The 14,963-nt window shown below is 43.3% G+C and overlaps 1 protein-coding gene and 1 non-coding gene across 2 annotated transcripts; both read left to right on the top strand.

Annotated features, from left to right (window-relative positions):
• The first annotated feature begins 7,569 nt into the window (after positions 1 to 7,569).
• LOC119953959 (heat shock cognate 71 kDa protein-like) lies at positions 7,570 to 13,611 on the top strand. Its single transcript, XM_038778681.1, has 9 exons — positions 7,570 to 7,707; positions 9,419 to 9,628; positions 9,929 to 10,134; positions 10,216 to 10,368; positions 11,342 to 11,897; positions 12,044 to 12,246; positions 12,390 to 12,588; positions 12,826 to 13,058; positions 13,265 to 13,611. The coding sequence occupies exons 2-9, from the start codon at positions 9,424 to 9,426 to the stop codon at positions 13,439 to 13,441; spliced, it is 1,932 nt and encodes a 643-aa protein (XP_038634609.1). The 5' UTR covers positions 7,570 to 7,707; positions 9,419 to 9,423; the 3' UTR covers positions 13,442 to 13,611.
• Positions 12,661 to 12,754, top strand: LOC119954587. The gene has a single exon (XR_005458269.1). It is a non-coding gene; the product is annotated as a small nucleolar RNA SNORD14 (small nucleolar RNA).
• Positions 13,612 to 14,963: the final 1,352 nt, after the last annotated feature.

Raw genomic sequence — 14,963 nt, 5'->3', positions numbered from 1 at the left:
TTTTGCAGGGAACCCAGACTACAGCTGTAGTGCACGCCAATCAAAGGCGCACACCATTAGATTGAACACTGCCCCCTGAAAATTCAGCGGCTGGCCCTCTAAAAGCTATTGCGTGGCTTGGTGATCACTGCATGCATTGTGTCTTTCTAGGCTAGGAAACAGCCACTTCACCTTGTAAAGCCTTATGAAAAATGTGTTTCATGAGACCTATCCAAGCTTCCAAACTCTGGAACAAAGGTCTGTTTTCCTCAATCTCTTAGTACAGCCCTTTCATGCCAGGAACTAATCTAATCCATCTACAATGTCCCCATGTCTTCCCCCTTCCTTCTCTTCTTTCATCTTCTCCTCTTTTCCCCCCCCCCCCCCCCCCCCCAAAAGACGAGTATAGCTTGCCTTGCGTAAGACCAAAACTGTATGTGGTACTCCAGATTTTATCTTGCCAAAGCTCTTATTGCAGAAAAAATTGTTTGCTTATAGAGCTGCAACCCCCATTCCATAGATGCGAACATCATCTGCCTTCTTAATTTATTGCTTTTATCTTCTGGGGGAGGGGTGTGTGGGAGAGGAGGAAATGTTTCATTTAGTCATCATGATGGACTTGCTGATGTTGTCCTGCCTTAAAGTTTGGCTACAGTTGCTTTTTTGCAGCAAACACCCCCAGGTAAAAGGTCCCAATGAATCACAACCCTTGAGTAGGGCATAGAGCAAAAGTAGGTACGATGTTTGAAATTGTGAATGGTTTGATAACTTAAGGGGAACATTTACTTCCAGCTGCAGAAGGGTCAGTAAACAGCAGACACATTTTAAGGTAATTGTATAAAAGCTTCTTCACACTGCTTTTTCTGATAAGTTGTTGAGATCTGGAATGTATTGAAAAGGTGGTGGAAGCCAGTTCAATAAATTTTCAAAACATAATTTGATAAATACTTGAGGAAAGATTTGCATGCCATGGGGAAGATTGGGTATGTGTGACTACTTGGGTAGATGTATTAAGTGGTTGATATAATACTAATGGCTTCCTTTTGTGCCATATTAGTATGTGGTGAACTACTAGGACTACAAGTATGAAAGAACTGTAATCCGCTTTCTTTATAAAATGAATGGTTAATTTTAGCTACCTTGCATATGGAATGTGGTGAACCTGGTCAACAGTGAATCATTATTTTGCAACGTGCAGTTTTTCAGTGTGCTAACTTAATCTCACTTGTATAAAATACCTTGTTTCTGATCCTGGGTAACATTTTACAAACTTCGATTAGTAGTTGTAACTGAACTAATCTAGATATTTTCTGATTAGACAATATTAAAATGTCACCATAACTGAATATTTGGAAAGAAATAACTGGTATTAGTAAAAGTGATTGAAGCTGCCAGATGGTCATAAAAGCCCAACTTGTTCATTAATGTTCTTTGGGGAAGAAAACATTCTTTAGCTGGTGTGGGCTGTGATTCCAGCTCCCCACCAATGTGGGCTACTCACTCTGAAGCAGTCTCACTAGCTAGGTTCAAGAAAAAGACTCTTATCTACCGGCTCGGGCTAACTAGGGGTGGGCAAGAAATGCCCGGCTTGTCAGCAACATATCTTAGAAAAGTTACATCTTTTATAATGCCTTGAAGCATAGTACTTCAAAGGAACAGCACCAAACAAAATTTGACATCAAGTCATAGATATTAGGACAGGTACCTAAAGTTTGACCAAAGGTAGATATTAAGGAGCACCTTGAAAGAGCTAGAGGAGAAATTTATGGATGGAATTCCAGAACCCAGGGCTCTCGGGTAGCTGAAGGCATACTTACCAATGGTGGAGGGATGAGCAAAATTAAAGAAGCACAATTGCTTCAGGGCTGTAGAGCTGGAAGAGTTTGCAGATGCAGGGAGGGGTGAAGCCATAATGGGACTCTAAAATCAGAATGAGCATTTTAAAATTAAGACTTTGCTAGACCAGGATCCAATGTCAGCGCAGTGATGAGTGAACCAAACTTGGTGTGAGTTTGTGAAGGTTGGAACATGAGGTCAAAAGTGCATCAGGATAGGCGAGTCTAGAGGTAACAAAGTCATGGATAAGGGTTTCTGAACCAGAGGAGCTGAAGGAGTGGAGTAGAGTTGCACAATGTTAGCAGAGGTGGAGGAAGGCAATCTTGGTGATGGAGCAGATAGGTCATTTGTGGAAGCTCACCTTGGCATCAAAGTTGAGAATAGACTCTGATGGTGAAAGGGAAGAAAGCCAGGAGCTGAAGATAATTATTTTGATCTGCCCAAAATTTGGTTGAAAATTCTACTCATCCAAAACTGGGTTCTGACCATGCAGCAATATAAATAGAGACTGGATTGTTGAGAGGGAGGTGGCAGAGGTATAACTGGCTATTATCAGTGTACACTTTTTTTTATTATTTAGATTAGCCAATTATTTTTTCTAATTAAGGGGCAATTTAGCGTGGCCAATCCACCTACTCTGCACATTTTTGGGTTGTGGGGGCGAAACCCACACAGACACGGGGAGAATATGCAAACTCCACACGGACTGTGACCCAGAGTCGGGATCGAACCTGGGACCTCAGCGCCGTGAGGTGGTTGTGCTAACCACTAGGCCACCGTGCTGCCTTTATCAGTGTACACTTGACCCTGGCATCATATTTTTGAATGCGCTTGCTGAGGGCCAAGGATAGATACTTGGAGAATCCAGAGGGTAATATGAGGTGAGAAGAGAAAATAATGCAGACGTTTCTCTGGTGGCAACTGGACAGAATCTGATCAGGTGTGTACAGTTTTGCACAGCTGTAGAGATTGATTAGGATGGTGGTGTCAACTGTTAAACACTGCAGATGTGTCAAGCTGAATAAAAGGGATACTTTACCATAGTCACTTGGATGTTACTTGTGACTTTGAGGCTGTTTCAGTGTTGTAAGCAGACAGAAACCTGTTTGGAGGGGTTGAAACAGTTGCAGGTCAGCTGGATATGGAATTTATTTGGTTACAACATCTTAAAGACTTGAAGAAAAGACATGGGAGAAAACAAGTGGTGTTAGGTTCTTGTCTGGAGCAGCAATCAACACATGGATGTGGGAGAATTCAACTTACAATTATGTACATCAGATGATCAAGGTAGATTTTGACTTATTCTTTCAAGGTATGTGGATATTGCTGGCAAGGCCAGGGTTTGTTTATCCCAATTGTCCTTGAACTGAGTGGCTTGCTAGATCATTGCTGAGGGAAGTTTTAAATACTGTGCTTCTGGAGTTGTATGTAGACCAGACTAGGTAGGGATGACAGATTTTGTTATCTAAAGGACATTAGTGAACTAGATGTATCCTGGTAACAAGTGGAAAATGGAGGCATAGTAGACAGTCCAAAGTTAAAGTCAGCAAGTTTTGTGATGAGATGAAGTTGCCGTATGGTTGGAGCTAGCTTGAAGAGTTGACCAATTGATGGACAGGTTTAAAGATGGATTTGGATGGCAAGTGAGTTCGGAGCTATTTGTTCTCCCCATGTCTGTGTGGGTTTCCTCCGGGTACTCTGGTTTCCTCCCACAAGTCCCAAAATACATGCTTTTGGGTAAATTGAACATTCTGCATTATCTCTGTACCCAAACCAGGCACAGTTGTGTGGTGACTAGGGGCTTTTCACTGTAACTTCATTGCAGTGTTAATGTAAGCCTACTTGTGACAAAGATTATTGAGGTAGAATAGAGGAGAATGCAGTTCTGGAGGTATTTCAGTGGGACACTGCTGAATCGATTTTGAGGCAGAAAAACTGAGGGCTTTGGAGGTCGCTATAGGATCTAGAGCAGCTGATAAATGGACTTTTGTCCCAGAGACTGCATGTATGGCAAAATAACACACAAAGTAAAGCTGAAAAACCAGTAGGGTGACCATAAGCTCAGCAGGAAACGGCAAGGTGAGAGAGTATGTAAGTGAGAGGAAGTTACCGTAAAACATGAGCAACTAAATAGAAGCTCGGTCACAGCAGCTGTGTCTTGCAGTGGAGTTGCAGAGTCCTGATGGCAGAATTTGAACAAAGCTGCATCACCCACTGACGAAACAAAGATGAGGCATAGTTGTGAGTTAACTTTAAACCCACAGCTTGAACTTTTAACAATTGGAGCTTAATTGCACCCACTATTACAGGCAGGGGAATTTCAATAGTAAAAGTGCAGCAATTGGGGGAGAAAAGACAAAGATGGGAACAGATGGCTAAGAGTAGATAGCTGCCAGCCCAGCACTATAATGGGATAGGTTTGCAGACTTTGCAAAAATAGAACCACAGTTATTATTTTCACCCATCTAGAAAAATCTACAAACCTCGTACTATCTGAAATAATTCCTTTCTAAAATAAATTAAGAGTACCCAATTAAGGGCAATTTAGTGTGACCAATTCACCTACCCTGCACATCTTTTGGGTTGTGGGGGTGAGGCCCACGCAGACACGGGGAGACAGTGACCTGAGGCAGGGATCGAACCCGGGTCCTCTGCCATGAGGCATCGAACCTGGGTCCTGTGCGGTGAGGCATCAGCGCTAACCACTGTGCTGCCCTCATTTGAAATAATTCCAAGCTTTGTGCATTCATCATTGCCCTGTCTGGGAATCTATTCTGAATGCTGATTACTGTGTTCAACATTTGTCCCCAAGACAATCGGGATCAGCGTCCCCTTATCCCTCCTGTTTTGTATAAAGCAATGCAAAGGCTATCCCACAAACGGTTACAAGAGGGTGCCAACATTAAAGTGAAATGGGATGTCCATGCAGATTAAAATCAATAATTAGAATAACAAAATTGGTTTTATACTGCATATAATTCTGTGTTCCCCATCAAGAAAGCTTCTTCTAACCTTGTGGAGACTGTAGGGCCATGCACTGCTTCACGCTAAACCTGACACCAAGTTTGACTGTCATAATTTACCCTGAAGTATCGTACCAAATTTATGTATTTCTGTACAATTTAATATATATCTGAAAGGTTGTCTCACCTATTGAGGTTGAAAAGCTTACTTTTCTCCAGCCATTCTCAGTCATAATCCTTGTCCAGAGATGTCAAAAACTTTAATGTTTGTTTTGCCTTGGTGAGCAAGTGTGGTTGCGAAGAAAATGCAGGTAACCTGACCACAGCATTGTACAATTTCAGCATAACATTCCCTGACTTGCACTATACTGATTAAACAATAAAGCATCCTATTGGTTGTTGCTGTTCTGCAATGAATTACCATGTTACATACTGAGTATACAAACACTTTTTTTGTGGCCACTATAAGAAAGTAATGGCACAGAAGAGCCATTCAGCCCATCCTGTCTGCACCAGCCAAAGAAACAAGTGGCTCGTTTGGATACCACTTTCTAGAACCTGGTCTGTTGCCTTGCAGGTTACAGCACTTCAAGTGCAGATCTAGGTCATTATAAATTAGCTGAACGTGTCACCCTCAACCACTAATTTGAGCAGTGAATTCCAGGTGCTCACGATCCTCCGGGAATAAAATAAAATATTTGAAAATGTTTTTCCTCATGTCCCCTCCAATCCTTCCATCAAATATGCATCTCTGTACCTTCTGCTGCTCGTGAAACAGGTATTCCCTGTTTACCTTATCCAGGCCTCTTGTAACTTTGTTTACCTCAAATAGGTCACTCCTCAACCTCCTTTGTGCTAAGGAAAACGATCCTAGCCTAACCAGTCTTTCCTCATACGCAATTTTCAAGTCCTGGCGACACTTTTAAATCTCCTATGTACTCTAGAGCAATTATGTCCTTCCTGTGATGGCCAGAACTATACACAAAATTCTAGCTGTGACCTAACCAACATTATAAAATGCTTTTCATGACGACTAGTCATCTCCATGTGCCAACAAAGTACATCAGTGCATTAAAGGATCATTTTAAATTATTGAACACTTACATTTCAGGACAATGTTATGACTTTTTAAAATTTTGCACCTCAGTTCAGAATAATTTCCACATCTTTCATAAATGCCATACTCCTGCACAAATTTACTGCGGCCCAAACCTTTACACATAATTCCTCTTCAATCAGTGAGCATGTCCAAAATTAGGAATAATGGAGAATTTCAATCAGTGAGCATGTCAAGAATTTGGAATAATGGAGAAAAAGTATGCATTAAGATAGCAGTCAGCGTCTGTGCAGAGTTAATGAATCATAGAATCACTACCGTGCAGAAGGAGGCCATTCGGCCCATTGAGTCTGCACCGACCCTCTGAAAGAGCACTCTACTTTGGCCCACACCCCCACCCTAAACCCATCACCCAGTAACCCCACCTAACCTTTTGGATACTATAATTTAGCATAGCCACTCGACCTAACCTGCACATCTTTGGATTTTTATTTTACTTTTTTGCTTTTATGTTTTTTTTGTTTTACAGGATATGGGTATTGCTGGTGAGGCCAACATTTATTGCCCATCTCTAAATTGTCCTTGAGAAGGTGACGATGTGCCATCTTCTTGAACTGGTGTAATCCCTATGGTGTAGTTACAACTTTGGGCCTGTTAGGAAGGGAGTTCCAGGATTTTGACTCCGTGAAGGAACAGCAATATAGCTCCAAGTCAGGATGGTGTGTGGCAGAGGTGATGGTGGTGTTCCCATGTATCTGCTGCCCTTGTCCTTCAGGATGGTAGAGTTTGTGGATTTTAATAATAATCTTTATTATTTTCACAAGTGAGCTTACATTAACACTGCAATGAAGTTCCTATGAAAATCCCCTAGTCGCCACCTGTTCAGCTACACAGAGGGAGAATTGAGAATGTCTAATTCACCTAACAAGCGCATCTTTCAGGACCTGCGGGAGGAAACCCACTGAGATACAGGGAGAACGTGCAGACTCTGCACAGTGACCCAAGTCAGGAATCGAACCTGGCACCCTGGTACTGTGAAACAGTGCTAACCACTGTGCTACCGTGTGATTTTGAAGCTGCTGTTCAAGGAGACTTGGTGAGTTGCTGCAATGCACCTCAGAGATGGCACACACTGCTGCCACTGTGTGTTGGTGGTGTTTAAGGTGGTGAATGGGATGACAAATCAAGTGGGCTTGGCTTTGTCTTCATGCATCTTCCTGCATACATAAATAGAAATAGGAGTGAGCTGTTTGGCCCGAGCCTGCCCCACTATTCAAAAGGATAATCCAACATTCCTCAAGTCCACTTTTCTGCCCTTTCCCCTTAATCCTTGATTCCCTTATTGATCAATAATCCATCTCAGCCATAAGCATGCACAAGTACTCTGCCCCACAGCTCTTTGTATCAAGGGCTTCCAAAGACTGACAACCTTCAGAGAATAAATTCCTCCTCATCTCAGTCTTAAATGGGCGACCTTTTATTTGATTTGAAAATGAGACCCGAACAATGTCTGCCAAACAAGTGATGGAGATGGATCCCTCCCTCCTTCTGAAAATAGTTCTTAGAAATAAAAATGCAACCAAACGTTTGGACTTGCTGTTGCACTTGTGCTGGACTGTTCACGTGCCGCACTCCCAGCTGGGAACCTCAGCCAGCCCCGCCCCTCGCCTCGCTTCCCGCCACTCGCGCTGACGTAGCCGCCTGGGCGCGGCGCCGATTGGCGGGCAGCCGGAGTGACGCGGTGCGCTTTCTCGAACTTTCTGTGGAGGTTTAAAAGGCGGCGCCGGGCGGGGCTCAGCCTCATTGCAGCGCTCCGGACATCGCCAACAGCTCTCGGCGTTAAAGCACCTACCAAACCGGACAGCAAAACAGGTAATTATACTGAGAGAAGATTATTTAAAAGAAGAATCTTACTCGGAACCGACACCCGGTTGCCTACTTTCCATTTGACTCGAATGTTAGGCTTGGCTTCAGCCCTGGACGTCGATTTTTTTTTCCCCCTGCCTGGCCCGCTCGGCGCTTTCTTTCTTTCCCCACCCTCTGCGTTTTAGTTTCTGGAAAGGGGTTATTCCGGGTGAAGAGTGCGATCGTTAAACATTTACCCCCCCCCCCCCCCCCCCCCCCCCCCCATTTTTGCTGATCGGTCTCGAAAACCGTTCACCCGCCTCATTTGTAAGAAAAGAAACGACGGCGTCTGTCTTTCTTTCCAACATGAAACAAGGGGGTCTGGAAGGCGCAGCGAGGCTTAGATTGAGATGTTTCTGTAAGGTTCCAGGCCTTCCTGCCTCTCGGTAGAGCCGCCGGGAGCTGACTCCTCCCCACCCTGGGGCTGCGCTCTGTCCCCGGATGTGACTCCCTCTGCTCACACCACGTGATGTCCTTCAGACACTTGCTGGGGGGGGGGGGGGGAGAGAGGAAATGCTGTTTCAGTTTCTAATGGGGTCCAATTGAAGTTGCTTCTACTGCAAATCAATTGGATTTTTTTTTGTAATCCTGCTCGGACAGAAGTTCAGGTGTAGGATCGTCCACCTTTTTCTTTTGACCTTCCAGTGTGTCGGCCGTTTATTTTACTTTTTGGTTTGCATTTGCGATATCTCGTTTCTCCCCCCACCCCCCCACGCGCATAGCTAGCAGGGCAAGGTGACGGGAGACAAACTTGCAAATGTTGTTGGCTTTTCGAAAAGTCGTGTTGCATGCAGCTCGCGTTGATTTTAGAGATCGTCACCATCAGATTTTGTAAGACTCACATTTCTGGGTCGTCTTTGGCGAGCTTAAAAGTGGGTGCCGCCTTGTGAGGTGTTGGCTGTTTAACAGTCATGTTGCAACGTGAGCAATGATTTTAAAAATGATTCGTGTTCTACAAGCCAGGTTTTTGGGTGACTCACTCACTGCTAACTTGGGTGGGAGGCTGTGTTGTAAAACTCCAGTCACTTGTGAGATAACCTGGATGACTTGGTGAATATAGTAAGAAGTCTTACCAGGTTAAAGTCCAACAGGTTTGTTTCAAGCACGAGCTTTCGGAGCACAGCTCCTTCAGGTGACTGGAGAGGTATGCTCCAGAAACAAGTATATAGCTAAGTTCCGCACGCATGAGTGCGGCCTCAACCGCGATCTTGGATTCAAGTCGCATTACATCCACTCCCCACCATCTGGCCTGGACTTGCAAAATTCCACCAACTGTTCTGGCTTGAGACAATTCACACCTCTTTAACCTGTGATTATCCCTCTCTCTGGATCTGTAATGATTTGATTACCTGAAAATTCTCGCATTCCAAGCATTGTCCGGCATTGCTGACTTTGTCTATATAAATGTTTCTGGAACGTACCTCGCCATTCACCTGAGGAAGGAGCTGCACTCCGAAAGCTCGTGTTTGAAACAAACCTGTTGGACTTTAACCTGGTGTTGTAAGATTTCTTACTGTGCTCACCCCAGTCCAACGCCGGCATCTCCACATCTTGGTGAATATGGTGCAAAGATAAAATAACAGTTTACCGTAAACAAATAATTAGTACTCTGGTATGTGACGTGTCGGGTGATTGTTAGCGGGGACTTGTACATAATAACTCTGTAAATCTATTTCAGACAAAATGTCCAAGGGACCAGCAATTGGTATCGATCTAGGGACAACCTACTCCTGTGTAGGTGTCTTCCAGCATGGAAAAGTTGAAATCATTGCCAATGACCAAGGCAACCGAACCACTCCAAGCTATGTTGCCTTCACCGATACAGAAAGGCTCATTGGTGATGCAGCCAAGAACCAGGTGGCAATGAACCCAACCAATACTGTCTTTGGTGAGTCTAAGCTCTTGTCTTTTTGCCTATTTGCGATCTCATTTTGTTACTTGCCCATGCCTTTTTATACTGACTTCATGGAGGGGGTATGTGAAACAAAGGGGAGCTTTATTTGAGAAGCTGGTCTTTGAACCCATTTAGGGAGTGTTGGGTTTATTGTTCATGGAAATTAAATAACTAGGCGTGTTGAGTTTTGTAGTTAATAATGCCAACTTATTGCTGCAATCCTGGTGAAGGAGTTTGGTGAGGAAGATACTTTGGAGTAGCTTGCAAATGACAGAATATTTTTTTAAATTTCAGATGCCAAACGCCTTATTGGCCGCAGGTTTGAAGATGCTGTCGTTCAGTCTGACATGAAGCACTGGCCATTTTGTGTCATCAATGACAGTGGCCGCCCCAAGGTTGAGGTTGAGTACAAAGCTGAAAAAAAATCCTTTTATCCAGAAGAAGTGTCATCCATGGTGTTGACTAAAATGAAGGAGATTGCTGAAGCCTATCTTGGGAAGGTAGGATAGAATTTTTCATTAATTTGAGAGTTTTATGATGTGAAAAAATTGATGCTAATTGCTGTTTTCTCTACTGTCTAGACTATTACAAATGCAGTCGTCACAGTACCAGCTTACTTCAATGATTCTCAACGACAAGCTACAAAGGATGCTGGCACAATTTCTGGCCTGAATGTGCTGCGTATCATCAACGAACCAACTGCAGCTGCCATTGCTTATGGTTTGGACAAGAAGGTATGCAGTTAACCAATTGAATTAACGATCCACTGTAAATGTGCATATGTGTACAGACAAATTTCCATGTTTGTTAGTTTTCTATCTTTGTTTTCCTTTGTGGTGTCCCATCCATGTGACCAGATGCATGCGTCACGAATCATGATTTGATCCTGAACTGCCTTGTCTTGGTTTCATGTGTGCTTTCACTGGCAGCTGTTTTGTACTTCTACAATTTGCTGTCACACTGTTCCTAGTAAGAAGTCTTAAAACACCAGATTAAAGTCCAACAGGTTTGTTTCAAACACTAGCTTTCGGAGCACTGCTCCTTCCTCGGGTATCAAGATGCCAGACAATGCTTAGAATGTGAGCGTTTGCAGGTAAGTCTTTACAGATCCAGAGATAGGGATAACTCCTGGTTAAAGAGGTGTGAAATGTCTCAAGCCAGGACAGTTGGTAGGAATTTGCAAGCCTAGGCCAGATGGTGGAGGTGAATGTAATGCAACAGGAATCCCAGGTCCCGGTTGAGGCCGCACTGATGTGTGCGGAACTTGGTTATGAGTTTCTGCTTGACAGTTCTGCATTGTCGCGTGTCCTGAAGGCCGCCTTGGAGAACGCTTACCCGGAGGTCATAGGCTGAATGCCCTTGACTGCTGAAGTGTTCCCCGACTGGAAGGGAACATTCCTGCCTGGTGATTGGCACGTGATGCCCGTTCATTCAATGTCGCAGCATCTGCATGGTCTCGCCAATGTACCAGGTGTTGACTTTAACCTGGTGTTAACTTTTACTGTGCTCACCCCAGTCCGATGCCGGCATCTCCACAACACAGTTCCTTGTGCAAGATAACTTTGCACAGTGGTGAAACCAAATTTAGTTTGCAGCAGTAGGATTTTTTTTTCTGCGACTTAATAAAGCTTCATACAGTTCTGTCATGACTTGTCTTCTAATTACAAGTAACTTCTGGGTTGCCCTGACTGCTGTTGCCATTTGCAGGTTGGTGCTGAAAGAAATGTACTGATTTTTGACCTGGGTGGCGGCACCTTTGATGTCTCCATCTTGACCATTGAAGATGGTATATTTGAAGTCAAGTCTACTGCTGGTGACACCCATCTTGGTGGTGAGGACTTTGACAGCCGCATGGTCAACCATTTTATTGCTGAATTCAAACGGAAATACAAGAAAGACATTACTGACAACAAGAGAGCTGTTCGCCGTCTCCGCACCGCATGTGAACGTGCTAAGCGTACCCTGTCATCTAGTACGCAAGCTAGCATTGAAATCGACTCTCTGTACGAGGGTGTTGATTTCTACACCTCCATCACCAGGGCACGATTTGAAGAGCTCAATGCTGACCTCTTCCGAGGCACACTGGATCCTGTTGAGAAATCCTTGCGAGATGCCAAGATTGACAAGGCTCAAATCCATGACATTGTACTGGTTGGTGGATCCACCCGCATTCCCAAAATCCAGAAGTTGCTGCAAGATTTCTTCAATGGCAAAGAGCTGAACAAGAGCATCAACCCTGATGAGGCTGTTGCATATGGTGCAGGTAATTTAATTTCTTGATTCAGTTGAAAATTGTTTTTGTCCCATCAATTTTTGTCCTGTTTCCAGTACTCTTATGGTAATGCATGTGGCTGGTTTATTGTACTTGTTCCAATCATGAAACATCTATTAATTTGAATGTATTTCCAGCTGTACAGGCTGCCATCTTGGCTGGTGACAAGTCTGAGGCTGTGCAAGACTTGCTGTTGTTGGATGTTACTCCATTATCACTGGGTATTGAGACTGCTGGCGGTGTGATGACTACATTAATCAAACGTAACACCACCATTCCAACAAAGCAGACACAGACCTTTACTACCTACTCTGATAACCAGCCTGGTGTGCTGATTCAGGTAAGTCCTTGCTGCATGGTTCTATTCTTGCAAACATGTTTTTATTCCATACTTACATTATTGATGATGTGTGTACAGGATATAAATTGATTTCAATTTAAGTGTGCTTTTGTCTATAATGTGTATACCGTGTATCAATTTAGGTGTACGAGGGTGAAAGAGCCATGACTAAGGATAACAACTTGCTGGGCAAGTTTGAACTGACTGGAATTCCACCTGCTCCACGGGGTGTGCCTCAAATTGAGGTGACATTTGATATTGATGCCAATGGTATCTTGAATGTGTCTGCAGTGGATAAGAGCACTGGAAAAGAAAACAAGATCACCATCACAAATGACAAAGGTGATGACATTTCTGCACTCTGTATGCACCATTTATAGTTGCGCTTGCTGTCTGCACCATTTATAGTTGCACTCGCTGTGATGAAAGATGCCAAACCATTCGTAGTTTCCACCAGAGGTCTTGAGACCCATGTTGGCTAAAACACCTTCCTTGGATGTCTGAGCGATTAACTAACTTTATATGTGTAAATAAAGACTTGTCATGAGCTATACCAATAGTAGCCTTTTTGTTAATTAGGTCGCTTGAGCAAAGAAGATATTGAACGTATGGTCCAAGAAGCTGAAAAGTACAAATCTGAAGATGACCAACAACGGGAAAAAGTTTCTTCCAAAAATGCTTTGGAATCTTATGCTTTTAACATGAAGGCCACAATTGAGGATGAGAAGCTGAAAGGAAAGGTTGGAGATGATGATAAGCAAAAGATTTTGGACAAATGCAATGAAGTTATCAGCTGGCTGGATAAGAACCAGGTAAATTACCAGGGACAAAATTTATTTTAGAATGAGCATCTTCTACGCTATGATGAAGTAGAGACCATTACCATTCGTAGTTTCCACTGGAACCCTGTCGGGTTATGATGGCAAATCTTCCTTGGATGTCTGAGCGTCTCTTTTCTGAGTAATGTTGAGACTTGTCAAATCAAGGGTATTGATTGTATGTATTTTTTTTTTCTTAGACTGCTGAAAAGGATGAGTACGAACACCAACAGAAGGAGCTGGAGAAAATCTGCAATCCTATTATCACAAAGCTATATCAAGGTGCTGGTGGTCCTCCAGGTGGCTTTCCTGGTGCTGGCGCTGCTCCTTCTGGTGCAGGTGCATCTTCTGGTCCAACAATTGAGGAGGTTGATTAAAAGTAAACATCATTTCTATTTGGTCATTTGTGTTTGACTGGGATTGGCTAATAAGTGCACTTAAAATAGACTCCAGGAACTGATTTTTAATTTAAGTGCCAAAGTTTTGGATGCACATGAGCATCAATATAAAGATTCTTGTCAGTCTTAATAAAACCGTTTGACCAGAACTTTCTTTGTTTGCTTCTTTTATGAATGCTGACCTTTTTTAAAAAGATGTGAATAGCCGTTATCAAAGTTTATCCCTGTCCTTAACAACTTTCTCTTTTCTACCCCCTCCTTCAAAAATCAAATTGAAGGCCATGGACCAAGCATATTTTTTACCCAGAGGTATTTCTGGAAGGGTCTTTATGATCAGTGGTAGTTGTGAGCTGGGCCAGCATTTGTTGACCAAGCCAGGATGTTGTGGTCCCATGTATCTGATGCTCTTATCTTTCTAGGTGGTTTAGAAGATGCTGCCCAAAGGAGCCTTGGTGGGTTCCTGCAGTGCATTTTGTAGATGTGCATCGATGGTGAAGGGAGTGATGTTGTGAAAGGTGTGATTTGTCCTACATTCTGTTGGAGCTGCATTCATCCAGGCAAGTGGACAGTGGTGGTGGACAGGCTTTGAGTAGTCACTATTCCTGACATCTGACCTGCTTTTTGTAGCCAGTGTTTATAGAGACAGTTCAGTTTGTGGTCAGTGGGGGATTCAGTGATGGTAATGTCAAGGAGTGATTCGTATCCTTTATTTGAGAAGGTCATTGCCTGGCACTTGTATGGTGTGACATGTCAACCCAAGCCTGGATATTGTCCAGGTCTACCTACATTTTGCATGTAGTCTGCTTTCGTGTCCTTGGGTGGTGGTGAGCTGCTGCCTTCTGCGCAGTCGATATAGGTACACTGCTTTTTCAGAGAAAATTTGGAATAGTGATATATTTCCAAGTTTGGATGATGAGTGACCTGGAGTGGAATTTCTAGATGGTAAGTAGTGTTTGGAAGGTGTTGTGTTTCACCTTGAGTGAGTTCCTAAAGTGCATCTTGAGGTTATATACCATGCTGCTGATGGTCCACTGCTTCCTGTGTATAGTTGCTGGATCTGTTTGAAATCTATAATGCCACAACTCCAATGTGAAGATGGGACAATCTCACTTGTCGAGGGCAAACCTGTGAGTGGTAGATAATGAGGTGGAGATGCTGGCTTCCTCCAAGTGGTGTTGGACTTGAGCCTGGGGCCCCACTAGTCAACTGGCATTAACACTACACTAACCCTTTGCATAATTATTGCTAGTATTTGGGAATAGTTTATTCCACAAGTATGATATGGGAGATAACATTTCACTAATAAATACATTGGGAATTCAGGAGAAACGTCACCCATAGAGCAGTGAAAACAACCTGCTCAATAAGAAATAGTTGAGACAAAATAAAGAGCATAGGGCTCATTTTGAACATCTAGAAAAGAACAACTGGCTGAATTACCAGTTCCTTGATTACTTTTCAAAAAAAAAAATTGCCAGGCAGTCCCTCGTCAAAAATAAAA

Source organism: Scyliorhinus canicula, chromosome 19, assembly GCF_902713615.1.
Source record: "Scyliorhinus canicula chromosome 19, sScyCan1.1, whole genome shotgun sequence".
Classification (NCBI taxonomy): domain Eukaryota; kingdom Metazoa; phylum Chordata; class Chondrichthyes; order Carcharhiniformes; family Scyliorhinidae; genus Scyliorhinus; species Scyliorhinus canicula.
The sequence above is the reverse complement of the archived record's forward strand: the minus strand, read 5'-3'. Positions and strand labels throughout refer to the sequence as shown.

What these genes read in the sequence shown, in the direction of transcription:
- LOC119953959 (XM_038778681.1), top strand. Translation starts at nt 9,424, where the DNA reads ATGTCCAAGGGACCAGCAATTGGTATCGATCTAGGGACAACCTACTCC. An exon ending in CTTATGGTTTGGACAAGAAG is followed by an intron (nt 10,369 to 11,341) that starts GTATGCAGTTAA and finishes TGCCATTTGCAG; the next exon opens with GTTGGTGCTGAAAGAAATGT. An exon ending in CACCATCACAAATGACAAAG is followed by an intron (nt 12,589 to 12,825) that starts GTGATGACATTT and finishes TTTGTTAATTAG; the next exon opens with GTCGCTTGAGCAAAGAAGAT.